The following is a 27,828-nucleotide window of genomic DNA, read 5'->3' as shown; positions in this document are numbered from 1 at the left end:
GTTATCCAGAACAAAGTCCAGTAATAAAAGACAGTGTAATCAGGTGTAATCAGATGTAAGGTTAAAAGGCGAATAAAGTGAATGTGGCCTCAACATAAACGATGTACTTTGATTAACTTTACAGTTAACAAATATTTGCAACAGATTATCCCTGTCCTGAGTCAGACACCCGATCCTATCGGAGGCCGGATTCTGGATAGGCGTGATTGAAACCCTAGTGGTATATGGACTATGGGCACGTTAAACCAGTTACTAAGCTAAGCTAAGCAACATAATGTTGAACGTGAACATGACACAACACACACACACACACACACACACACACACACACACACACACACACCAAAACATTAGCACAACATAGCACGCACAACAAGACCTGAACATAACATAGCAAAAAACATGAGAAAATAATCACCATAGAAAATGAACGTGACATAGCACTTGCGACAGTTTATTTGTTTGTGCCACTAGAGCACATTGATTAATTAATCATCGGCTATTGGATGTCTAACATTTGGTAATTATGACTCATAGTCATCAGAGGAAACCCGCTAGTTTTCCTAATGCAGAAAGGTATCTTTTATATGCACTTCCCCACAGACAGAACAACACATACCACGGCCTTTATCCAGTCACTTGCGACAGAACCTGAACATGACACAGCACTCACAACAGAACCTGAACATAATAGAGAACTCACAACAAAACCTGAACATGACGTGGCACACACAACAGAAAATGAACGTGACATAGTACACACAACAGAACCTGAAGAAGAACATGACAGAACACACATACAACATACCATGATTATGACATAGCATACACAAGAGAATGTGAACATGCCATATCACTCACAACAGACGCAGAAAATATTTGATATTTGATAACTACTATAGATCAGTACCAATTAAAGATGACATAAGATATTCCAGTCAACTTGGTCGAGGGGATGACTTGTATATTGATGACACCACTCCAATTAATGACATCAAAAGATTCTTGGCTAGCAAAACCACAAAGGATCGTTTGACAATATATCTTGCAGATAAACTCATTCTCTTGTGTAAGAAGCCAGTGGTCACAGTCACAAGGAAAGATGTTCTAACAAATGTACCATATTACCATCCCATCACTGGTGTTAGTACACAAGAAGAAGCAGACACGCTTGTTGAGGCCCATTTTGTAATAAACGACCAATTTTGTAATATGTACCCATTTTGTAATAAAAAACGACCCATTTTGTAATAAGTACCCATTTTGTAATGAAAAACGACCCATTCTGTAATAAACGTAGGTACCCATTTTGTAATAAAATCGGACCCATTTTGTAATAAAAAATAGGTACCCATTTTGTAATAAAAAAATGCCCATTCTGTAATAAAGGCTTAAAACGTCTGTTGAGGCCAATTTTGTAATAAACGACCCATTTTGTAATATATACCCATTTTGTAATAAAAAACGACCCATTTTGTAATATGTACCCATTTTGTAATAAAAAACGTCCCATTCTGTAACAAACGTAGGTACCCATTTTGTAATAAAATCGGACCCATTTTGTAATAATAAATAGGTGCCCATTTTGTAATTAAAAAAATGCCCATTCTGTAATGATTCCCAGTCTGGAGCTCCACGCGGTAAGACGTGTTTGTTTCGGTTGTGCACACTGCACGTGCTTTCGTGTGCTCGACTTGGGGGTCCTTCATTTCGTTGTTTTTGTCAGCGAAATGAAGTTTTCTACTGGGATGTATGCGGCCATTGGAACTGATTGAACGCTGGAACGCTTCTCGTTTCGACAGTCTGCACCACCAGGTTGGATTCTTTTTCAGCGAGATTCCTCGCCTCCACGTTTTTCTCCGTCTGACTATTTTGACTTGTTTTTTCGTGACTCGTATGACGGCCATTCTGCAGAACGCCACGGTTGTTCGCGTTTAGTCTCTACATGTCCGAGCCTGTCCTAGCAGCACTGGAAGATTGACCGTCCCACTCTAAGAAGAAATAGGAAGCGGGGTCGGCCCCTACTACTCTTTTTCTAGACTTTACATTGTTTTATAGTGATACCATCTCGTATCCTCCGGAGTCGGGCCCGTCCGCACCACTATACCAACCCATGACGACTGGACTATACCCTAGTCTGATACTCTACTCGTTCAGACGAATCCGGCTTCTCAAGATCTGTATTTCAGCACAGCACTACACCTTCAACGTCTATCGACTGTCAATCTAGGGGTTTTCTTGACGGGATGCAACCCATCTCGTCCCTTTAAGCTGTGCACCCAAACGGGGCCACTCGCGTGGACATATCGATCGGACTTTAAACGTTTAGATCTGCGTTCAAAATTTTATGTCGAAATTACTTCTTTTTTGTAATATTATTAAATAGTCCGATCCTCTCTTCTTTCTCTTATTTAATTTTGGACTGTCCTTCTAAAATGCTCCAAATTATATAAATATTCGGCCGAGCAGTCAATTCTTTTTTATTTTTGGCTTGTAACCTTTTTCTTTTTTTTCTTTAATCTATTAACTTTTTTACTAATTGCTATTTTCAAAATTCTGCCCATTTTCACCCCCCCCCCCCCCCCCCCCCCCCCCCCCCCGCTCCATCCCGAGTCAGGCCACCGATCTTATCGGAGGTCGGACTCGGGATGGGCGTGTTCGAAACCCTAGTGGTATATGGGCACGTTAAACTAGTTATCATCATCACCATTCTGTAATAAAGGCTTAAAACGTCAGATTACAACATAGGTATAGGCCTTTGTTTAATATATACAAAGTGAAATAATGTTAAGCCTCTCTCTCTCTCTCTCTCTCTCTCTCTCTCTCTCTCTCTCTCTCTCCTCTCTCTCTCTCTCTCTCTCTCTCTCTCTCTCTCTCTCTCTGTGTGTGTCTGTGTGTCCATATTTGTATTTATCTGTGTGTGTCTCTGTGAATATATAGTTTTGAAAACAAGGGGTTTTTTTCCTTGAAAAGGTTCATTATTCAAGGAGACTTTCTAGTTCTTTTCAAAACATACGTTTATTTTTCAGTGAATTCATACATTTATAATAATATTTTGTGTTGACTTCAGGAGGAAGTACCTGTACATGCTTATAATTTATGTAAAAAATAAACCGGTTTTGATACACAATGTTCCTTATCGAAATATTATTAGCACATTTATGAATTAACTTAAATAGTTCCTATTGTCATGCATACGGGATAGTTCATGTCAAGTTACTACGATTTAACATTTCCTGACACTTCTAGTGTCTCACATGGTATATTTTTAATCTATGGGATCGTTCAATTAGTTGTGCAGCAATTTATTCAAATATTTCAAATCTTATTCAAAATTCTGTAATATTATTACACTGTATATATTTAAAATGTTCATATTTATGGGATTATTAGCAAATGTACATAGAAGGTTAGAAAGAAATATATATATATATACCTAATATTGCCGGTAACCAAAACAAAAGAAGAATAAGAATAAGAAAGGCAAGTGTGGATAGATATATATATATATATATATATATATATATATATATATATATATATATGCATTCAAGACCGCATATGAGCACATAGTCAGGCGGCAAACTAAAGTACAGTGTAAGCGGTAAATCGGTTAATGGACAGTACCTGTAAGTAATGGATGAACGGAAAAACTGAATAGGTTCACTTACAGAATCAACCTTAAGACATATTCGTACCCCTGACGAACTCCCAACCACTGAAAAAAAATCTAAACACAAAGTTTAAAATTATTTCAATTTGTATATATTTAACATCTATGTCAAATGTCGTAGATATGTGTAAGAGAAAGTAACCTACATGAATGTGTTGTAAAAGCCGTAGCAGCTGATTAATAACAGTGGGTTTAATCGACAACTACTTAAGCTGAAATACAGGCGCGATCACATTTATCCGCTTTTTACTCTCCGCTCCCGCTCCCGCATCCGTTATCCGTCGTCCGTTGTCCGTTGCTTACGAACACACCTGTCAGTAATTTTAACAAAAATGCATGTCTACAGTTACTGCACGAGAATACTTGATATTCACGTGTGTTGTAGGGTATATATACTTCGAAGCATACAACAAATATCCCTAATTATTCGACATGTCGAAATACCTACAAGTCCGCTGCAATGATGATGATGATGATGATGATGATGATGATGATGATGATGTTTTGCTAATGTATTGGTATGGAAAAAGGAGAAAGAAGACGATGAAGAGGTGCCAGATCAACAACCTACATAACTACGTACCTTAGAAACATATAAATTTCACCAGTAAAAGACACTGCAGACAATAACGTTTTCGTATTTATAGCAAATTGATTACAAATTATTTATAGCCATTGGTCGATATTAAGTCATCATTTCAACAAGAAATTCATGAATACTGTGATTTCACGTGTTAATGTATTCAGTGGCATACCTGTATCACTTATTTTTCGTGGGAATGGGTGGTATTTGACCTTTAACAAAATATGAAAGTACTTGATGGGTTGGGGTATGTTTGAACCCCACCTTACACAACCCCCCTATAAAAATTAATTATGAAAATATTTACATTGGTGGAATAATGAAATAACTTACACACACAAACACACAGACATATATACAGACACACAGACATATATACAGACACACAGACAGACCGACAGATATTTATGTAATTAGAGCTGTATCTACGAAGAATTGAATCGCGAGGTCAGGAAATACCCTAAATATGACGTCACACTGTGGGAATCCTATCCGCATCCATTGTCCGCTTCAGTCAAAATCGATCCAGGAACGATTTGTGCGGACGAGTGTAAGTGTGCGGAAGCGGAGACAGGTAGGTCTGTTTGCACGCATTGATTTCAATACAATCGAATTTGACTGACGACGGATAACGGGTGCGGGAGCGGAAGCGGAAGGAAAAAACGGATAAATGTGATCGCGGCCTTAAACTAGTATCCGTCAAAAGTGATTTCCCACTGACACTCCCTCCCCACACACCACAGCCGCCCTCCCCCCACCCTACTCCACCACCCCACCCCCCCCCCCCCCCCCCCCCCCCGACTCCAACCAAGTTAACATGTTTACAATGACGACGAATCCTAAAACAAATGAAAAGAAATAATCAAGTACAAAGAAATTAGGTTTCAATATTTGTTGTCTTTCATCCTGGTGTGCTCGCGTTTTCAAAAGAAACCGTCCTTCAATCAACATGTTCAGAAAGGAACATCAAAATATTATGTTTTCAACTTGCCGCTTTAGCGGCTACTTTATCAAAGGATCTGAAAAAATAAAATTGATGTGTAATCTATAATACGAATAAACAACATTTAGTTAAAAGTAAATTGATGCAAATTAAGGAGAATTCAAGGGCTGGGGTAGGAAAATGTGCAGCTTAATATGCATTCATTGGATTGTGGATATGTATTCATTCACCTTTGTATTATTTTAGATAGGATCCAAATTGTCATCCATACGGAGAGTATAATCAATGCACGACAAAATAATCATCTCCTGTTTTAAATGTATATGTGTTTCAATTCAATTATTTTATTGCTTTAAGCTGTAAGCTTATCAGCACAGCATATATACACAGTATGTATAAACGCACAAGAGAATTCAATTATTATATTCATCAATTACACGCTTTTGGTTTTCATGTTAGGTAATAATACAATGAAATATATAAACTAAATGTTACCTACATGCATAACAGTATTACATTCACAAACAGTATAAAGGGTGTATACTACCAAATCAAATCCCATAGACGACAATAGTAACATATGCGGCTAAAACTCCTACCTGCAACGTATCAACCGACATAAACACCACGGATATAAATACTACCACCCCTTACACTTAAAGTGAATCAGAAAAAAATGGGGGTCAAGCTGCTCGTTTCTGAGATAACGGGTAGCGTCTATGACTACCCTAGTTTCGCACAAAATTTGAGTACTTTTTTTTACAGGTACCCCATACATGTTTCAAGCACAAGGCTACTTGACACATTGGTACTAGATGAAATAAAATGGCACATTTATTTTACCCAGATGAAACTATTATTTTTTACAACCAACACACTCACATTTATAACCAATCACAGGACTTGTGGTGTTCACTTCTCTATCAAAAGTTCGGTGCACCTCGAACTTTGACCCAGCCGGAAGTTATTTGGTATAGTACTACCTATAAAGAAAAGTGACAACTAGTATGCTTTTAGACAAGAGAGTGACTTAACTTATAATTTTTATGCCAAACTAATATACTTATCAATATTAATTAAATCTTTAATGTATGCTTCTTTAACATCACAAAGTATTTTAACCAGCTGTTGCTGTTCCGATAATTATGATACAGACTACCCACACAAGCTACTATTTTTGATACACAGCTGTAGAACATACTTGGTTCTTCATACCCCAACCGAATAGCACTGGTTGGAACAAGAAAACAATGTATATTTAGGGGGTTAGCGTTAGAAATGTCGTATCCCAGGCGAACCATCGACCATCGAAATAAATCTAAACACAAAGTTTAATATTATTTCACTTTGTATATATTAAACAAAGGCCTATACCTATGATGTAATCTGACGTTTTAAGCCTTTATTACAGAATGGGCATTTTTTTAATTACAAAATGGGCACCTATTTATTATTACAAAATGGGTCCGATTTTATTACAAAATGGGTACCTACGTTTATTACAGAATGGGTCGTTTTTTATTACAAAATGGGTACATATTACAAAATGGGTCGTTTGTTATTACAAAATGGGTACATATTACAAAATGGGTCGTTTATTACAAAATGGGCCTCAACACACGCCTCATGATTCTCCATGCACTTGAAATTGTCAATGAAATACCTGGCAATGAGGTTGATTTCTACACCAAAGACACTGATTGTTGGGTACTTATATTGAGACGGTTGCACATGCTCGAAGCCAATACACACATTATTACAGGCACAGGTATAAATCACAAGCAGGTGAAATTGCAACCAATTCATGATGAGTTAGGTCCTGAAAGAGCCCCAGCCTTACCAGGGTTCCATGCAGTAACTGGAAGTGACACTACAGGACAAATCAGTGGTGTGGGGAAAAAGCGAGGATTGACATTTTTTATGAAAGCTCCACCTCCTATCATTGATGCTCTTAGCCAGCTTGGAATTGGTAATGAACCATCCAGAGAGGTCATTGAAAAGTGTGAAGCGTTTTACTGTATGTTACTCAGCTCGAAAGACATTTCGGCAACTGATGCATCTACTCTAAGATAGAAAAAATTCAAAAGACTATCCGCTAGCCAAGGTGTGGAAAAACTACCACCTACATCTGGTGCATGGAAACAGCATACACGGAGGGCACATCTTCAAGCAAATATCTGGGCTCAAGACTTGGTTCTAAACCCTGAAATTCCAGATCCATGCAAACTAGGCTGGACCGAGGAGGGTGGTGTATTTGTGCCTGTACTGTCAGAGATTCAGGCTGCACCAGAAGCTGTAATAGAACTATTTCGATGCAACTGTGGTGTGAGCAAATGTGCCGGTAGATGTACCTGTAAGGGACACAATCTTGAATGCACAGAGTTGTGTAAGTGTGAAACTGACGAGGACTGTTGTAATACACATACTGTTACTGATGAAGTTGATGCCTAATGTACAATTGAAACACATGTGTTTTTGTTCGTTTATTCACACACAAAAACTTTCCTAATGTTATGAACAGTTCAACATTAATGAAAAGTCACACCAATTTGTACAGGTGTGTGCCTTTATTTCACAAATAGCTCAAAAACTAAAGTAGCAAAGTCATTAATTATACACTATTTGAATTCCTTGACATCAAAAAGGTACTTGTAGAGACTAAACGTTTGTTTTTATGTTTTCTAGAAGCAAAGATATATGACAAATTGATAAAAATAGCAGCCATTTTGAATTTCAAGACGGATGTCTAAATAAGTGTTTGAATTTCAAGATGGATGTAGAAGAAATGTTATCAATGGATATATTTGATTTAGGTTGTTCTTCATTCCTAATTTCACAAACTTGTGTAAAACAGATATGCAAACACCAAGAACAATTTACATAACTATGTTTTGGCGGCCATTTCGTTTTGTATTTTAGAAGGTCTAAAATTCAAAATTGACATTGGAAACTGACATATTTGGAATCAGTATATCTAAATTAAGTTAAAAAGTTTAATTCCTCAAAATGGCCCAATGATATTCTATTGCTTATGGAATTTGGAGTGTGAAAGGTCATGATAGCCCCACCCCTACCCTCACCCACCCCCCTTTTTAATATTTTGTATAGAAGGTACATTCCTTCACTTTGGGTGGGTAATTTATTAAGTTCAAATAATGAGCATTTTAAAGGGTTTTATTCTTGGTGACAGATGTGTTGTTGTTAAAAAAGGACTGATTTCGCAGTGTGACAAAAAGGGGGTACGTATTGGTACCCCCAGTACCAACTCCCTAATTAATCTATCATACTCAAAATTTCTCAAAAACTACCTGTCTATGTCTTCAAAGTAGCCAATGCTTAAAACAGGCCACAAATGAAAAAATTAATGTGATACAGGGGTTATTTTGAATTTTAAGATGGCTGCCGTGATTCGATGACCGAAATTGTTTTTACCAATGGATTTTTTATTCAGGCTGGTCATGGGAACATACTGCCAAAATTTCATCAACTTGAGCAAAAAGGACAGCACAGCAAGCATCAAAAATTGAACATAACTAACTGTACTATCTATTGGTGTCGTTAAACAAAACAAACTTTAACTATCTTGTATTTATTGAATTAATAACAATACTTTTACCGATCGTTCTGGTCGTGGGACGAAAATTGGGAGGGGGGGGGGGGGGCGTTACTGGATATCCCATTTTTAATGACCGTATGACACGTGTTGCGGACAGGCTAGCTAAAAAAATCTACTCTAGTATCTTTTTGACCAGGAAATTCCCAAGAATGACGTACACGATGCGGAATTTTTATACTAGAGAAACGAAAGCAAACGGCGCACAAAGTAGGTGAAAATATATCGGATCTTACACTCGATGTACGTTCCGAAGGAAGGAACTGTTTTATTTAAGACGCTCTCAACACATTTTATTTACGGTTATATGGCGTCAGACATATGGTTAAGAACCACACAGATATTGAGAGAGGAAATCTGCTGTCGCCACTTCATGGGCTACTATTTTCTATTTGCACCAAGGGAACTTTCATATGCACCATCCCACAGACAGGATAGTACATTATGCATACCACGACCTTTGTTACACCAGTTGTAGAGCACTGGCTGGAACGAGAAATAGTTACATTCCGAATTCACATAATGATAAGGTCTAAGCTTATGGACATTATATAAAAGTGTATTTATTTACTGACAATGAATAATAATATTTGTACAAAAATTTATGTCACATATTATTAAACGTCAGCTGCTGTAACAGTTTGCATGGACCTTCGACGTTGTGGATGTTGTGGCAATAACGTTGTAGTTCACTTTGTGGTGATTTACTCTGCCTTTGCTTTTGTTGTTGTTGTTGTTGATTATGATGATGATGATGTTGTTGTTGTTGTGCTGTTGCTGCTGCTGCTGCTGCTGCTGATGATGATGATGATGATGTTTTATTTTATTTTTTTCATATACTTTGTTTCAGTGTTATAGTTATTGATTCTCCTCAGATTCACATTGCCGCCATCGTTCACGTCGTGATCAGTGTTGACGCTGTGTCTGCTGCTGTAGGTGTCTAGTTTATAACCAACACAACAATGCTAGCCACGGTGATCCCAGAAACTATTACCACGTGTAGTCCTAAGATTATTTTCTTTACTAAGGAGCCCTGAAAATAAAAATAACAATCATGATTTAATTTGTATGTAATTAGTTTTCTCACCTATCCATATGAGAGAACATTCGTGCGTATTTTATGATATCAAATGAAGGGTTCAAGGGAATAACCTATCATGTCCAAACAGAAAGTCATTATTATAAAGGTCGTGCATGACAAGGTCGCAATGACACGAGTGCAGAGATGAAACGTTAAAATTTAAAAATATAAAATTTAAAAAAGTATGACATTACAGGTTAATCATGTGGACAAGGTAACATCCAACATATGTTGGATATCAATTTAAAGACTGATTGATGACTATCATATACCACTAGAGTTTCAAACACGCCTTCTCCGAGTCCGGCCTCCGATAGGATCGGGGATTTGACTCGGGACAGGAATAACCTAACAAATATGGTCAATTTTGAAATGTTGAATATTAACACCAAAAGTAAAAAAAAAAAAAGAGGAAAATTTGGGTTAATAAATTTTGGCTGCGCCCTTAAAAAACCCATAACATTCCTAACCTATATAAATTATTAATATAATATAATTTCGGCGCAAATTTAGATGGGCAGGTCTAAAATTAATAATAATTATTAAACAGTATCCATTAAAGGGACATGCCCTAGTTTTTAAACACTAAGACATATGTTTGACTATTATAGCCGGTTTTTTTGATAACTGAAATCATGCTTTACTTAGATTTTATGGTTTAGATTATCAATTTCCGTACATTCAAAGTGCTTTTGGTCATACTGGTATTTTTAATACCACAAAATACCATTTCTCATATTTTTAAAAACGCACGTGCGTCTGAGAAGTAACAGTTATGGAGTCAAGTTTTAGTCTATTTTTAAAGGGTATTTCACCGTTTCAATGTCACAGGCACATGTTTCACTCAATTGTAACTTTATCCAAATGTGTTACAGGTTTGCAGATTAACTAAACTTAGTGTTCATTTTCACGGGTTGAAACTAGGGTGTGTCCCTTTAAGCCCATGGGAGGTTGGGAGGAAAGGTTGTCCAAACCGTCCACAGAAATTCACACATAATGATTTTTTTAAACATGGGTTTAGGAAGTATAAATTCAACTCGCTTTCGCTCAGTACATACGTTTTGAAACATTTCTTAAAATTAATAGCACAACTTCATTCATCAGAATCACCTATACAGAATAATTCCATGCGTCTAAGGTCATTATCAAAATAGATGTATACAAATCTTACCGGAGGACTACTTTTCGATTTGTGTTCTTCTACGTATCCAATAGAATCCATTTGTATGTGATTCGTTTTGTTATCAGAATCTGTAATAAATATTAATAAGGACGTACAGCAACTGGAATTCAATTTTATATATACTTTCTCTCTCGCTCTCTCTCGCTCTCGCTCGCTCTCGCTCGCTCTCTCTCTCTCTCTCTCTCTCTCTCTCTCTCTCTCTCTCTCTCTCTCTCTCTCTCTCTCTCGCTCTCTCTTTTTCTTCTGCGTGTTTTTTTTTCCCTCTGTGTTTTTGTCTCTTTCTCCCTTATTTCTGTTCTATCTATATCTGCCTGTCTGTATGTCTGTATGTTTATCTATATCTGCCTGTCTACCTGTCTGTCTTGTGTGTCTGTCTGTATGTATGTATGTGTGTATGTGTGTCTGTCAGTCAGTCTGTCAGTCTGTTTGTTTCTCTGCCTGATTGTCTCTCTCTCTCTCTCTCTCTCTCTCTCTCTCTCTCTCTCTCTCTCTCTCTCTCTCTCTCTCTCTTTCTCTCTCTCTCTCTCTCTCTCTCTGTGTCTGTGTGTGTGTGTGTGTGTGTCTGTCTCTGTATATCTGTCTATCTATCTATCTATCTATCTTCCACATCCTCCCTCCCACTGTCTTTCTGTGTTTTAGATTGATTGTCTGGTTGTCGTTGTTTTTGACCAAGCTAACTTACACTGTCTTGCAGCAAAGCAGAGCACACCTTCTAGAACGAGCGTGGTGAACACCTGCCAGGCCACGTAACCCGCCAGGATGTACGTCAGGTAGAACGGCGCTCTCACTCGGTTCAGCTGCGTTCCGAAGAATATGCATATAACTGAAATCAGTCGAGAAATAAAGCTCATTACAAGGCGTTCGAGGATCACAAATGCGAATAGACATGCTACTTGTAGACAAGTTATGGTTGCTGTTAAATCGAAAAAAAAAAAAATAATAATAATAACCTACCAAAAAATTATAGAAATATTGTTTTATTGTAGATATTGATATGTATTACTACAAACTATTGCTAAATTAGTAATGCGAAATAATGTAATACAATTATATATACATGTATGTGTTTGAGTGTGTGTGTGCGTTAGTGTGTATGTGTATATGTCCGTGTGTGTGCTTGTGTGTGAGAGAGAAACTGTGTGTGTGTGTGTGTGAGAGAGAGAGAGAGAGAGAGAGAGAGAGAGAGAGAGAGAGAGAGAGAGAGAGAGAGGGGATGGAGAGGGAGAGTGTGTGCGTGCGTGCCCGTGTGTGTGTGTATGTGTGTGTGTGTATTATTACTGCAAAAAGTAGCTATACATAAAGCGAATTATTGCAATACATTAGTGCAAGATATTGAAATATATATATATATAACTCTCACCTCCTAGAATATATGCACTGGTGCCCACTCCCCAGTGCGCCCAGTTAAAGATGGGTCGTTTATTATCAAGGGGTCCTGGTCGGAAAATGGACATAATAGGCTGGAAGATAAAATAGTCATAAAATCTCATTAATGTTTTATTAATGCAACACACAAACACATATGCAGTTTTTTCAGATGCATTTGTCCACTATCAATGGACATTGTCGATTGTCATGGTGTACAGCCTACAAAGAAACTGCCCATGCCCCTGTTCAAGCCCATCCAAGTCCATACCCGTTTCTTACCCTTGTCCTTGTCTATATACTAATGTTTGTGTCCATGTCATTGTCTATATCCTGTCAATACACTTACCTATGTTCATGCCCTTGGCCATGCCGTTATACATGGCCATGCCGTTATACATGCCCATGCCCTTGCTCATGACCATAATCATGCCATTGGCCATGCCGTTATACATGTCCATACTCTTTCTGCTCATGGCCATGCTCATGCCCTTGGCCATGCCGTTATACATGCCCATGCTCTTTCTGCTCATGACCATACTCATGCCCTTGGCCATGCCGTTATACATGCGCATGCTCTTGCTCATGACCATACTCATGCCCTAGGTCATGCCGTTATACATGCGCATGCTCTTTCTGCTCATGACCATACTCATGCCCTTGGCCATGCAGTTATACATGCCCATACCCTTGCTCATGGCCATAATAATGCCATTGGCCATGCCGTTATACATGTCCATGCTCTTTCTGCTCATGACCATACTCATGCCCTTGGCCATGCCGTTATACATGCCCATGCTCTTGCTCATGACCATACCCATGCCCTTGGCTATGCCGTTGTACATGTCCATACTCTTGCTCATGACCATACATATGCCATTGTCCATGTCCATGTTGTTATACATGTCCACGATCTTGCCTGTGCCCATGCCCGTGTCAATGCCCTGTGGAAGGCTGTTATTTGGAAACTTACGTTAATAATGACGAGTGCTGTGACGATAATGCCTAAGATTGGGTGCGCTTTCTTGTAGTCTTCACCTTCGATCTGAAATATGTTTTAAGTCATAAAGAAAGGTATGAATACAGCGTTTACAAGATATATATGATCTGAAACTATGTTTTAAACCATAAAGTAAGACAATAATACATTTACAAGATATACAGTTTGTAGGTAAATACAGATCAATCTCAAATGTTCTACAGTTAACACTCCAGTTTTCAAATCGTATGAGCGGACGTGTTGGCTGATGGATGGATGTATGGATGGACGGACGGATGACGCGATCGATCTGTTGATAGATGGATGGATGGGCTGATGGATGGAATGATGGCTGAATGGATGGACTGATGGATGGATGAATGCATGCGTGCATTGATGTATTTACTGACGGAAAAATTTACAGTTGGATAGGTATTGGGTGAATTTGGGTCAATGGGTATGCGTGTTTGCATGAAGGGTTGGACGGTTATAGGAGACGGGTGAGTGGACAGATTATCTTAAGACTTCCAACTGAATGGCCAAGACAGCTACTTACTTGGACGGCTATAGAAGATGGGTGGGTGGTCAGATAATCTTAGAACTTTCAACTGAACGAACACGACAGCTACTTACTTGGACGGTTATAGAAGATGAGTGGGTGGAAAGACAGATAATCTTAGGACTTTCAACTGAATGAACAAGACAGCTGCTTGCTTGGACGGTTATAGAAGATGGGTGGGTGGTCAAATAATCTTAGCACTTCTAACTGAATGAACAAGACAGCTACTTACTTGGATGGTTATATAAGATGGGTGGGTGGACAGATAATCTTAGGACTTCCAACTGAATGAACAAGACAGCTACTTACTTGGACGGTTATATAAGATGGGTGGGTGGACAGATAATCTTAGGACTTCCAACTGAATGAACAAGACAGCTACTTACTCGGACGGTTATAGAAGATGGGTGGGTGGACAGATCATCTTAGCACTTCCAACTGAATGAACAAGACAACTACTTACTTGCACGGTTATATAAGATGGGTGGGTGGACGGATAATCTTAGCATTTCCAACTGAATGAACAAGACAACTACTTACCTGACTATATCCTTGGACGTCTATGAATATTATTATGAAGCCGCTGCACGTAGCTACAAAGGCTAGAACCATGCATGTCCGGTGTATCTAAAATAATAAACATATTATAAAAATTAAAACATGCAAAATTTACCACTTAAAGGAACAGACCCTAGTTTTTAAACACTAAGATATATTTGTCACTATTAGAGCCATTTATGATCGCTCAAATAAAACATTATACCGGTACTTATATTTTATTGTTTAGATTATCCATTTCTGTACCACCGAAGTGTTTCTGGTCATGCTGGTATTTTTCATATTTTTTAAAAACGCACGTGCGTCTGAGAAGTAACGGTTATGGAGTCGCGTTTTAGTCTATCTTTAAGGGTATTTCAACATCATATTTGGTACAGGTTTGTAAATTAACCAAACTTAAATGTCCATGTTTACGGGTTGAAACTAGGGTCTAGGTGAAAAATGTAGCTTAGTGTTTAAAAACTAGGGACTGTCTGATATAATTAAAAGTGTCATGGAGCTTTAAAATCCGGAAAGGTTTGTCCTCTGTCGAGTATGAATATTTATGTTAATAAGCGAAAGTTGTACTTACCTGAAACCAAACTTTGAGGCCAAGAATGGTAACCTCCGACCACATTGACTTGAAGTACCTTGCAGCCACCATACCGATACTGACCGCAAATATCCACGCAATTACCATCAGGCACCCTGAGAATAAATTTATAAATAAATGTTTTATTTAACGACGCACTCAACACATTTTATTTACGGTTATATGGCGTCAGGCATATGGTTAAGTACAATACAGATATTGAGAGAGGAAACCCGCTGTCGCCACTTCATGGGCTATTCTTTTCGATTAGCAGCAAGGGATCTTCTATATGCACCATCCCACAGACAGGGTGGTACATACCACGGTCTTTGATATACCAGTCGTGGTGCACTGGCTGTAAAGAGAAATAGCCCAATGGGCCCACCGACGGGGATCGATCCCACCCCTGAGAATACGTCATGGTTATTATATATAATAGTCATCATAATAATAATAATAATAATAATAATAATAATAATAATAATAAACAAAAACTGAACATACATACAGTAATTGATAATACAATTACAGCAGAAATTACAATAAATAGGTTGCAATTCCCAAAATGTATGTGTACACATCTGACGATGTTCCATACGTGTAGAATTTATAAGTAGTAAGCCAGTTTTAGAATATCGGTGTCATATACAGGACAGTACATTCCACAGCCTTTGGGATACAATGGCAGAAGAATGTTAATGTTTGTGGCATACCATGTACTTTAACTAGGAAATGCGTCGGTGTGTGTGACAGGGCTTCTGACGTCTGCTTCAGGTTCACGGGACCAGTGCTCACGCTGGGTATTGAAGAATGTTCCCGTATACTGAAATCTGAAAAAAAAAATAAATATATATATATATATATATATATATATATATATATATATATATATATATATATATATATACATACGTCTTCAGCTATCAACTCTATTTAAAAAGCGATATCAGTCATGACATTATTTAGATAATTTATTGGAGATACTATATATACTATCCGTGTTTTCAACGACAGCGAGCGACAGCAATGATAACGTTCGCAAACTATTTGCCGGTTCTAGTGATGGTCATTTAGTTTGACGTAAGGAGCATAATCCAGTATAGCGAACGTTTTCCAGCTTGGGATGATCAGAAATACGTTAAATTTGCCAAAACTGATAGTTTAAAGAGACTGTCGTGAGTGTCTCTGTTATTAAAGCAGCCCTTCTAACTTACTGGGTAAATTTTCTTGTTCAGATTATATATGTATATTCAGTATGTTTTAGTAGACCTAATATTTGTAGTAGCCCAAATTGGATTTTACCTCACAATAAACTGGTACGCAAGAAAACAATATAATGATAAATCGAATGAAGTTTAAACTACTACATACTGAATATACAATGATATTCTAAACAAGAAAATATATTCAATGTGTAAGTTTAGTTCTCAAAAATGCTCTGTTAGTCAGTAATATCTTAAGGACGGGAAATTCAGGACAGTGTTTATAAGCAAGAAGTTGTTAGTTATGTGCACTTCTACGATTACAAAAACAAAAGATCCTGCAGTAGCCGAATATATTTTACAGTGTAATATAACTAGGGCAAGTGTCTTTAATTGTTGATTGATACATTATATATACATACAGGGTATATATAATTATATATATATATATTGAAACCCCTCTAAACCGGACACCCTTGGGACCAAGACAAATGTCCGGTTTTCAAAGGGATCCGGTTTAGAGAGGTTAAGTTATATCCTGGTTTTTAAAAAAGGACTCTGTAAAACGACCTGTTTTGAGGGAATTCCGGCTCACAGAGGATCCGGTCTAGGGTGTGTGTATGTATGTATATATATATATATATATATATATATATATATATATATATATATATATATATATATAGATAGATAGATAGATAGATAGATATAGATAGATAGATAGATAGATAGATAGATAGATAGACAGACAGACAGACAGAGATAGACATAAGCCTGACTAGAATTTACTTTACTTTAGATTTTCAATTGTTTCCGATATTGTTAATTTCAATATGTGAATAAAAACGTTATGTCATGGTAAACAATAACAAAATGCATATCCATTTATAAGTTTTGACGCCAAATTTGTTTACAATGACTTGGTATTGATTTAAAAGTTAATACGTTTAATGTGTTTCAGCATTAACCATTGTATATACATGTATTTATAGATTAATTACAGAAATATATTCTATATAATAATAGCATTTTGAATGTCGGTCTCCAATTACCAATTGATTAAGGGTTACAAATAACCTCTCTAGCATTCCTCTAAGTACTCGTATATCCTTTAAGTTCGTACTATATGTCCTACTTTGATTACTAACCTGACAACCAGTTGCTCCAGGCCCCACCCCCACCCACGCCCCCCACCCTACACACACACACACACACACACACACACACACACACCTTAATATAGGCACGTCCATGATTACCTGTGTTGGCTGTTCCTTGTGCAAACATCAAATTCCATGTTTCACTGATGTTGAAGATTCTAGAATTTCCTTCCACAGCCTTCGCTCTCCGGAACGAGCACTCGAACACGGAATCTTTCAGAGAACCTGAATCAATGCGCAGTCCAAGAGCTGGCTGAAACACGAATAGTAGTTTGACTTTATATAATTTATGTTTTTGCTTATCACGGTTTGAGAAACAAGGACTATAGGATATGAAGATGTGTGGCAAAAGAAGTTAAAAAATGAAAATAGGCTCGAAAGAAAGAAAGAAATGTTTATTTAACGACGCACTCAACACATTTTATTTAAGGTTATATGGCGTCAGACATATGGTTAAGGACCACACAGATATTGAGAGAGGAAACCCGCTGTCGCCACTGCATGGGCTACTCATTTCGAGTAGCAGCAAGGGATCTTTTATATGCACCATCCCCACAGATAGGGTAGTACATACCACGGTCTTTGATATGCCAGTCGTGGTACACTAGCTGGAACAAAAAATAGCCCAATGGACTCACAGACGGGGATTGATCATTCGTTATTTTTGACAACACAAACTTCTTAACACATGTACGTTTGTTAACAATTTCAAGACATACGACTGGCTACTCCTAGGTGACGACCAGGTCACCAATGCCATACATCCAATGGAAAAAAACAGCACGGTCAAAATCGATTACACTGTGACGTATTGTTAACCTGACAATCATTTGTCTCTGACGCGTAAATTAGCTACAAATGCAAGGGCTGTAAATACCTTTTAGTCGGAAAAGATGTTAAAAATTTGATTAAAACATGATTTTTGGGATATGTAAGAAATAGAATAATACATTCGTGTCCGTTACATACCATTTATCTTACAACTCGTTGTTTAAAACAAGCTATTCCCTATAACCCACTGTCAATGCTGAACTATAATGTTTTGTAACATGAAGAATAATGGCTGCCAATGGAGGGGCCAGCTCGGTCCCCAGACCTCAATCCAATTGCACAGTTGTGGATAATGCTACGATTAGCCTTTTCATACCACAAGGTCCAGCTACAGACCGTGCAGAACCCAGGAACGATCTTCCAAGAGGAACCCACACACGATTTTGACATCGGTGTGCATCAATCGGAGATGAGCCATTGTTTTTCCTCATTTGTCTTGGTCTTCCACTGCGATCGTCAAAAATACGGGTTTTAGGGGGCGCACTGTCCCTATGCCTTGCAGCAGGTTTTCCCACTCTCATTAAATGGACCGTTTCTTGCAATTTTCCCTAGACGATTTGGTATTTGTGATTCTTAGCATACTAGTATATATATCACCTATTTGTGTGTTGCCCATTTGCAAGGGGTTGGTATATGGGGATTCTCATATTGAATACATGTATATAATGTTAAAACATGTATTGGCATCTTATAAACGAAGGATTGTTATAAAAAAAAATGTGTGTTTTGTTTTGTTTAACGAGCACATTGATTTATTAATCATCGACTACTGGGTGTCAAACATTTGGTAATTTTGACACGTAGTCTTAGAGAGAAAACCCGCTACATTTCCCCATTAATAGCAAGGAATATTTTATATGCACCATCCCATAGACAGGATAGCACATACCACGGCCTTTAATATACCAGCCGTGGTACACTGGCCAGAACGAGAAATAGCCAATTGGCCCACCGACGAGGATCGATTCCAAACCGACCACGCATCAAGCAAGCACTTTACCACTGGGATACGTCTCGTATCCCAAGGCCAGATTTAGACCTTGAGGGGCCCGGGGCAGGGGCTCGGGGCATTTCCTGTTCGGGGGCCTCTCAACATAGAAAATAAATTACATGACAAATAAAAAAAATTAACTAATTTTATAATTATTACATTTTTTTTATAAAGGAAGTCTTTAGTCGGGGGGGGGGGGGCCTCTGGCATGGGGGCCCGAGGCAATTGCCCCCTTTGCCCCCTTATAAATCCGCACTGCTAGCCCCAGGATGGTTATAATGAAAACTAATAATAATCTTACATCTAAAACTCGACTGTTTTGTCGTCCATTGTTAAATGACTGAAACACTTTCACTGTTCCACCCACTACAACACATTCGTTGACACTGTCGTCGCCCTGCGGAAATATAAATCATAAATGTTTTATATTTATTATATATATAAAACACCCATGTATATCATTTATTTTCATATTAAATATTAGTTCTTATTATTATGTTAATATATCTTTGATATGAAAGTTGGCAGCTGAGCAAACATATGCTATGATTCACCTAGGCCCTTAAGTTATATACGCAAAACAATATTCTCCCTAACGTACAAATGCAAAATGTACAATTTATATGCGCAAAGCCTGTTTTCCCAAGTTAGAAACATAAAAACAAACAAAAATCTTTTACAAAATATACTTTAAGTTTAGCAATTTGGCACAACTGTAAGCCAAGTTTTGCACGTAAACGTAAATCTACGACTAAAACACAATTCTTATGGCTATCAAAGTACAACAAATATAGTTTTAACTACACATATTTCATTTTCTTTTGTCATTAAAATGCTCCATCTTCCGTAATGATGTAATTTTCCATGTGAAATAGATGCCAAACTCTTGTAAACGTATTACCGGTACGACTTCTAGTCGCAGACGTAAACTTACAATTTTATTTTTTTAATTGGCTCCCGTTCTTTAAAATACAAGCTACATTCAATGACATAACAGTTACGCATTTTGTATTGAAAATCTCCCGTTACTTATACTAACCAATTGTACATGAATTAAATCCAGTATCTGATTTCACTTTTAAAAAAAGTCATGAATTTTCTTTTAATTCAAATTGCTAAACGTTTTTTGTCTTCTATATTGTCCACAAGTTGCAACTGTAAAATTTAGTTTTCTTATGTTACCAGCCAAAACTATATTCTTCGTAAATTATAAATCTCTTTGCAACTGTTAGTAGCAAAAGAGCAACCAATCACCATTTTATCGTCTGCTGAAAATCCCACCGCCATCCAAATATTTGTTCTGCTAGTAACTATAGTTTTCAACCCGAAGCGCATGTCAACGCCGTCTGGCTGCCACGTGACTTGGAAGGTGCAGCCGACACTGTCACAGTTGTGGTAGCAGCCCTTCGTCACTCCACATTCGCTGTCTTTGGCAAATTTATCACCCTGTTCAATATGAGAAAGAAAAAAGAATGGAATATATGTTTAGCGACTGTGTGACATATTGACTATCACGTATGAAATATAATAAAGTAATTGCGAAATTTGGTTTTCAATGGCAATTGAGGTGTGTACCTAGCAGGGCCGTAGCTAGGATTTGTTTGGGGGGGTTTTGGGGGGAGGGGGCAGATGAATTTTTGAAACGAACAAGCATAGCATGTCATGTCATGTCATGTCATAGGGTTTTACGTGCACATTCAGAACAAGCTGTTGTAGCGCACGCCTGTCCATGACAGGAAAGGTTGGGGGAGGGGAGAGGAGGGACCGCCTGCACTGGCAGGTGCAAGGGAGCACCAGCAGCCCGATCAGATCGGTAGCAGACGGGTGGAAGCATAGAAGGTGTAAGTCACTATAAATAGGGGTCCGGCGACATGCTCCCCAAGATATTTTGAAAACTAGAGGCTCTGAACTACCATTCTGCACCCATTTCAAGGTTACATACTTAAAACGTCGATATCAATAACCAGTAAAACAAATTTGCCCCTTGATCCTACAACCCACCCACCGCTAGCTACGGCCCTGCCAAGGACAACATTTTAAAACCGTATTTGGTTATAAGTACCAAAATCGAGATTCAGTGAAAGTGTCATTTGAAAACCCTTTTTTGTGAAAACTAGAATCAGTGTGTACAACTCACTAGAACCGTGGCTGGTGTGCTGCGGTCCGACAGTGTGGGTGTGGCATGAGAACCGCTGTAGTCGATCATCGTCCACGCTAACGGAGACACGGAGGTGAATTCGTGGTATTGTTTACTGAAATCTGACCAACAATAACACATTCTTTAATATTGCACGACACGATTCGGCGGAGCATGGTATGACGAAAACAACACAGTGCATGGCACGATATGAAACCACACAGTACAAAACACGACATAATCTAATAGCGCACGACATGACGAAACGACAAAGTGCATGACACTATATGAAACGACACCGTGCAAAACACGACACAATCTAATAGTGTATGACACGACAAAACGACACGGTGCAAGACACGATATGAAACAACACAGTGCAAAACACGACATAATTTAATAGTGCACGGCATGACGAAACGACACAGTGCATAGTACGATATGAAACGACACCGTGCAAAACACAACATAACACGACATAATCTAATAGTGCACGACACGACGAAACGACATGGTGCAAGACACGATACAAAAACACAGCACATAACACGACATAATCTAATAGTACATGACACAACGAAACGACACGGTGCAAGACATGATACAAAAACACACAGCACATAACACGACATAATCTAATAGAGCACGACACAACGAAACGACACAGTGCAAGACACGATACAAAAACACACCACATAACACAACATAATCTAATAGAGCACGACACGACAAAACAACACCGTGCAAGACACAGTACCAAAACACAGCACATAATACGACATAATCTAATAGTGCACGACACGACTAAACGAAACGGTGCATGATACGATACGAAACCACACGGTGCAAAACACGACATAATCTAATAGTGCACGACAAGACGAAACGGCACGGTGCATAAAACGATACGAAACCACACGGTGCAAAACACGCAATAACAGGACATAATCTAATAGTGCACGACACGACGAAACGATACAGTGCAAAACACGACATAACACAACATAATCTAATGGTGCACAACACGATACAATACATGACACAACACAACGGCACAAATGACATGACGCATACCAAGGACAAGACACGGCACACGATACGACACACCACAACACGACGTTAGGGACCATTCAAATATTACATAACGCTCGAGTGGTGGGTGGGTGTAGGTCCAAATGTTATGTGGCGTTACGTGTGTGTGTGGGGGGGGGGGGGGGGGGGGGTGTTAAATTTGACAAAAATAGCGTTACGTAATATTTGAACGGCTCCTTACCTGGAACGACACGACACATTAAATATAATTTACCTGTAATGTCTTACTTAAATTTATAAAATTAATTTTGGCAAACTTAACATGTGCTTGTTGGTATCTGACCACTATTATTTTGGCCTATTAAACATGTGCTTGTTGGTATTTGACCACTATTATTTTTACATAGCCGGACATACAATTTTTAGACTGTGTAGAATTAAATCGGAAAACAATGTTTAATTTTCTAACTTTGAAGAAGAGAAAATCCCTTGTTATGTCATTTTATTTATCTTTTATAAATAAATAAATAAGTTCGCCACCAACATTTGAAAATACCACTCTATTTTGAAGGTACTTACAAGGTACTTATTGGAGTTCCCCCCCCCCCCCCCCCCACTAACACCACCACCCACCCACCCACTCACCTTTTCAATATTGCATAACCAAACGGTCAAATCGGTTCTGGTTCCAAGAAAACAAAATAACGAAAAGGGGAACTAAAACAACAACAGCAGCAGCAGTTCACATTTGGCTAATTATATAAGCATTAAGACTGTCCGTAATGTAAGTTATTTTTAATGGGACAGAACAGAACAGAACTTTATTCACTCAGAACACCAAACGGTGTTACATTGAGGTGTTTACAAACATATATATATACACAATACAATGGCGGCTGCTGATTAAAACATACATACATATAATTATATCTATCTATATCTATCTATCTATATACATATACACAAACGCTAAAATATATTAGTTGAATAAATCTATGACAAAGGCGTGTCTTTTAATACACTATTAATGACATTAAGAAACGTACATAGTTTCTTTATAATAGATTATTGTTTTGTGTTAAAGAGCTTGTGTAATTTAAAAGTGTTTGGTCTGTTGAAGTAATATTTATTTAAGTAGGTTGATCTTTCGTTAGTAAAGTGTGGACATTGAAATAGGTAATGAAATTCATCACCTATTGTGATTTTGCAAAGAGGGCAAATTCTGTTTTTTCTTTCAATATTTTGCCATCTGCCAGTTTCAATTGGACTGAATTCGCTGATTGACTGCATTAGCGGTGTGATCCCTAAATGCGAAATAGAACAGCAACGTCGGCCTACAATGGGATCTTGGGACGGTGACTTTAAATGTTAGGGTTTTGTTGTTGTTGTTGTTGTTGTTGTGGTGGTGGTGGTGGTGGTGGTGGTGGTGTTGTTTTTTCCTACAGAAAATGTGAAATATTTTAGTGTGAATTTGAAAATATCATTTTAAATAAAGCAACAAAAGATACGAAAAGGAAGAAAATATCAGTATTGCAAAACGTTTAGAACGCGCCGTTTCTTTTCTGGCACATAAAGTTCGTTTATAAATAACAGCTACAAAAGAAATTCCACACTCAGTTTTGACGGATTGAAAGAAAAAACACTATTCAGCTATGTTCGTAGGTTTGTTTGTTATGTCAGTGAACCAGTTTTTATACCTGGATTGGCGATGCCGCGGGCAAATAGAACATGCCAAGGTCTGTCAATATCAAACACTTTGTCATTTCCGATCACCGACCTCTTTCTTAGAAAACTGCATTCAAATACATTATTTTTCACTGACCCGGAGACCAGGTCAATTCCAAATGTTGCCTGGAAAGAAAATATAAAATATAAGTATCACAATATTATTGTATTTTGGGCTGTTGTAGATATGATCGCGTGAAGAGTAGCAAGAGCCTTAGGGTTCGTAAAAAAAAAAGAGAGAGAGATTTGAAAACTTCTAGACGTTTTAATTGGATGAAACAATTAAAAACATGCTTTAAAAGGTTTAAAACATGCTTTAAAAGCTTTCATTAGATAGTAGTTAAAATCCATTTTAACATCTTCGTGAAATACTGGTACAACATTTTCTGAAGTCTTCGGGCGTATTAACCCACTTACGGTTATGGTCGTAACTATTCTTAACTTACAGGAGCTGGTGTGGTGGTCTCAGCATTAAAAGTAAAATCAGGCCCAGTAATATAAATATTTCTCCGGCTAGACAAAAAGGACATTTTACAAAACTAAAAAGGGCAGTCTTTCGGGATGGGTGGTACTTTCCCCCATTGCCCCCACCTCTCTAGCAATATAATAAGATGTCTTCACGAGTGTATGCGTCGATTGTACAATGTTCTAAACACTAACTTCTGTCTGTCGACTTATCAAGTACAAAGTAAAAATGGGGTGGGGGGTCAATTAAATACACAATATAATTTAAAGATACAACAAAATTTCCATCTGTTTTACTTGCTAATGAAATGATACATACGTTCTGTAGTCGCCTGTTAATGAAACCATCGTTGTACGACTGAAAAACTTTCACAGTCCCGTCAACTACAACACATTCACTGACGCTGTCGTCACCCTTGTGAAAAAGAAATAATATACAGACAGGTTATTACCAGAGTGTGTTTCAGTATCGTCATTATCATTAGAAATACAAACTGTATTATGCGAGCCTCTGACGAGCAAATTATTTACCATTCCTAATATATCGCCGATACCGAAACACACGAAGGTAATAATCTCTTTATCATATAATCTCAAACTTAATTCAATGTATTTTTGTAAACTGTATATACAACTATAATTCCAGTCAGCCATCGATCGATATTCAAATGGCGTATGAATATGTGATGCGATGTCGTTTTTAATGGGAACAACGTCGGATATCTTTGCATAAAACGAAACTAGTGAGTAACGGTTTTTTTGTTTTTATAACGCTGAACAACTTTCAATTGAAAGTTGCTATTGGCATGTTTTTGTTTGACGACTGTTGATACATTCGTCAATTCTGGGGTGTCGCCGTAGTACGTTTGCTTAAATGTCAATAAACGTATCGCCGTTACCTTAATTAATTTACATCTAATTTGCAAAGTTATCAAATTCTCAAAGTATATGATCTGAAAAATATAACATATTTTGATTGCAAGCAATGGATATGTTAGCTATTATATGATAAATGTATAAATTCCCCAATTAGGTCTGGTCTTCAACATTGCAGAAGTTAAACAAACAGTAGCGCATTGCGAATTAAATTACTATTCTCGGCAAAAGGTCGTCAGGATCTGCATTGGCTCATGTCAGATCTTAGGCGGAGTGGACGTAAGATATGATTTCAATCAGAATGTTAGTATTGTAATAGAAAATTGAAAATTAATACTCAGTTTAAGAACACTAAAAGGAATGAAAATTTAGGGGTTTTTTTATTTAACGACACCACTACAGCACAATGATTTATTAATCACCGGCTATTGGATGTCAAAGATTTGTTAATTTTTTACATAGTCTTAGACAGGAAACCAGTTACATTTTTCCATTTGTGGCAAGGGATCGTTTTTATGCATCATCCCACAGACAGTATAGTACATACCACGGCCTTTGTAATATCAATCGTTAGTGGAATTAGAAATAGCCCAATGGGCCGACCGACGGGGATCGATCCTAGAACGATCGCGCATCAGGCGAGCGCTTCACTTCTGGACTACGTCCCGTCCCTTAGGAAAATGAACGAATGCTAAGATTTACCATGTGTTCATCCGCTGAGAATCCTATGGCCATCCAGTATGCGTCACCGTATTTCAAAACGCTTTTCAGAGTCAGGTAAACGTTGTCTCCCCGTAACTGCCACGTGATCTCGAACGTGCAGCCGCTCGTGTCGCAGTTACCATAGCAACCTTTCGTACTTCCGCATTCTTCATCACTGGCAACATCGTTACCCTAAAATATTGTTTTATTGAGACTATATTTTTTAAATGTAACAGACGTGGTAGTATACTGAACTCCAACGAAAACGCAGCACCAAAGTTTAAGTTGTTATTGCTATCGCATATGTGATGTTTCTGTATAACACACAATAACCCATGACCCTTGCATACAATTTTTCAGTTATTTATTATCTGCCACAATACATCCAGTTATACAAAATTAGTTCTCATATATTATAATTTCTTCTCGTGTTATTTTTTTTACAACTACAGCTAATATACTGGTGCGTTTTCAGTGGACTTTAGTATATATTGAAATAAAGTACGTACGTATGTAGCTAAAGATGATAGATATGCAAATTTTCATTTAAAATAATTATCTTGAGTTTGTTGCCATTGTCACGTGTTTACTACTGACTGAGTGATCCTTTTTGATGACTAAAATTACATATTAAATATATTTCTTTTCTGAGACTATCTGTACAAACACGGTGTTTGTTGTCGTTCTAAAGTTTGTAGTAGCTCAAACAGGATTTTACCTTCCAATAATTTCTTAAGTGCGAAAAGAATATAGGTTATGAAGTAAAATGAAAAATGGCTCCCACAAGCATCAGCAGACGACTGCAAACAAACTGAATATACGAACACTGGTATTCTAATCAAGAAAATGCATTTAATATGCCATTTTAGTCGTCAGAAAGGCTCTGTTAGTCTGAAACATCTTATAGTGGCAGCAAACTCGGGGGAGTCCCCTTAACATGTATCTCTTAGATACTATAATTACTTCAACCCCTCACCCTTAATGTGGGAATGGAAGGAAGGAAGAATAGTTTTATTTAACGACGCACTCAACGTATTTTATTTACGGTTATATGGCGTCGGACATATGGTTAAGAACCACACAGATATTGAGAGAGGAAACCCGCTGTTGCCACTTCATGGGCTACTCTTTTCGATTAGCAGAAAGGGATCTTTTATATGCACCATCCCACAGACAGGATAGTACATACCACGGCCTTTGTTACACCAGTCGTGGAGCACTGGCTGGAACGAGAAACAGCCCAATGGGGCCACAGACGGGTATCGATAATATGGGAATGCTGCTAACTTCTGATATAACAGGAAGTGTTTTGACTACCCTAGTTACGCACACATTTCTGTCACAGAGCTCTCTAATGGCAGGCATGGCAGTACTTAGTGCCCTATTTAAAATTAAAGTTACTTTGAACTTTGACCTAATCAGATGCTGTTTGGTATGCTGATGCCTGTATATTGTTCTTACTGAAATAAAAACAAATTACCACAACAATCGTGTCTGTAGTAGAAGTAGTAGTAGTAGTAGTTGTTGTTGTTATAGGTGTTCGTGAGAATGATGACGACGATGATGATGTTGTGGATGTTGGAATTGGTGTTGTCGGCA

At 37.8% G+C, this 27,828-nt stretch overlaps 1 protein-coding gene across 1 annotated transcript; it reads right to left on the bottom strand.

The window, feature by feature from the left end:
* Window positions 1-9,209: 9,209 nt before the first annotated feature.
* On the bottom strand, window positions 9,210-27,821 carry LOC121384687 (ferric-chelate reductase 1-like). The gene is made up of 16 exons (XM_041515177.1): window positions 27,710-27,821; window positions 26,230-26,421; window positions 24,971-25,066; window positions 24,159-24,312; window positions 21,430-21,551; window positions 20,547-20,738; window positions 19,594-19,689; window positions 17,570-17,723; window positions 15,822-15,938; window positions 15,109-15,224; window positions 14,520-14,606; window positions 13,415-13,486; window positions 12,437-12,536; window positions 11,759-11,899; window positions 11,065-11,144; window positions 9,210-9,845 (listed from the first exon to the last, which is right to left on the bottom strand). Exons 2-16 carry the CDS (start codon window positions 26,260-26,262, stop codon window positions 9,753-9,755), a joined length of 1,653 nt encoding a protein of 550 aa, XP_041371111.1. The 5' UTR covers window positions 26,263-26,421; window positions 27,710-27,821; the 3' UTR covers window positions 9,210-9,752.
* Between the last annotated feature and the right edge of the window lie 7 nt (window positions 27,822-27,828).

The sequence above is a fragment of the Gigantopelta aegis genome, chromosome 10, assembly GCF_016097555.1.
Source record: "Gigantopelta aegis isolate Gae_Host chromosome 10, Gae_host_genome, whole genome shotgun sequence".
In the NCBI taxonomy this organism is placed as follows: Eukaryota; Metazoa; Mollusca; class Gastropoda; order Neomphalida; family Peltospiridae; genus Gigantopelta; species Gigantopelta aegis.
This window is presented reverse-complemented; position numbering and strand designations above follow the sequence as displayed.

What these genes read in the sequence shown, in the direction of transcription:
- LOC121384687 (XM_041515177.1), bottom strand. Translation starts at nt 26,262, where the DNA reads ATGGCCATAGGATTCTCAGCGGATGAACACATG. An exon ending in CAGCACTCGTCATTATTAAC is followed by an intron (nt 12,537 to 13,414) that starts GTAAGTTTCCAA and finishes TTTATCTTCCAG; the next exon opens with CCTATTATGTCCATTTTCCG. An exon ending in AATCGAAAAGTAGTCCTCCG is followed by an intron (nt 9,846 to 11,064) that starts GTAAGATTTGTA and finishes TTTTATTTTCAG; the next exon opens with GGCTCCTTAGTAAAGAAAAT.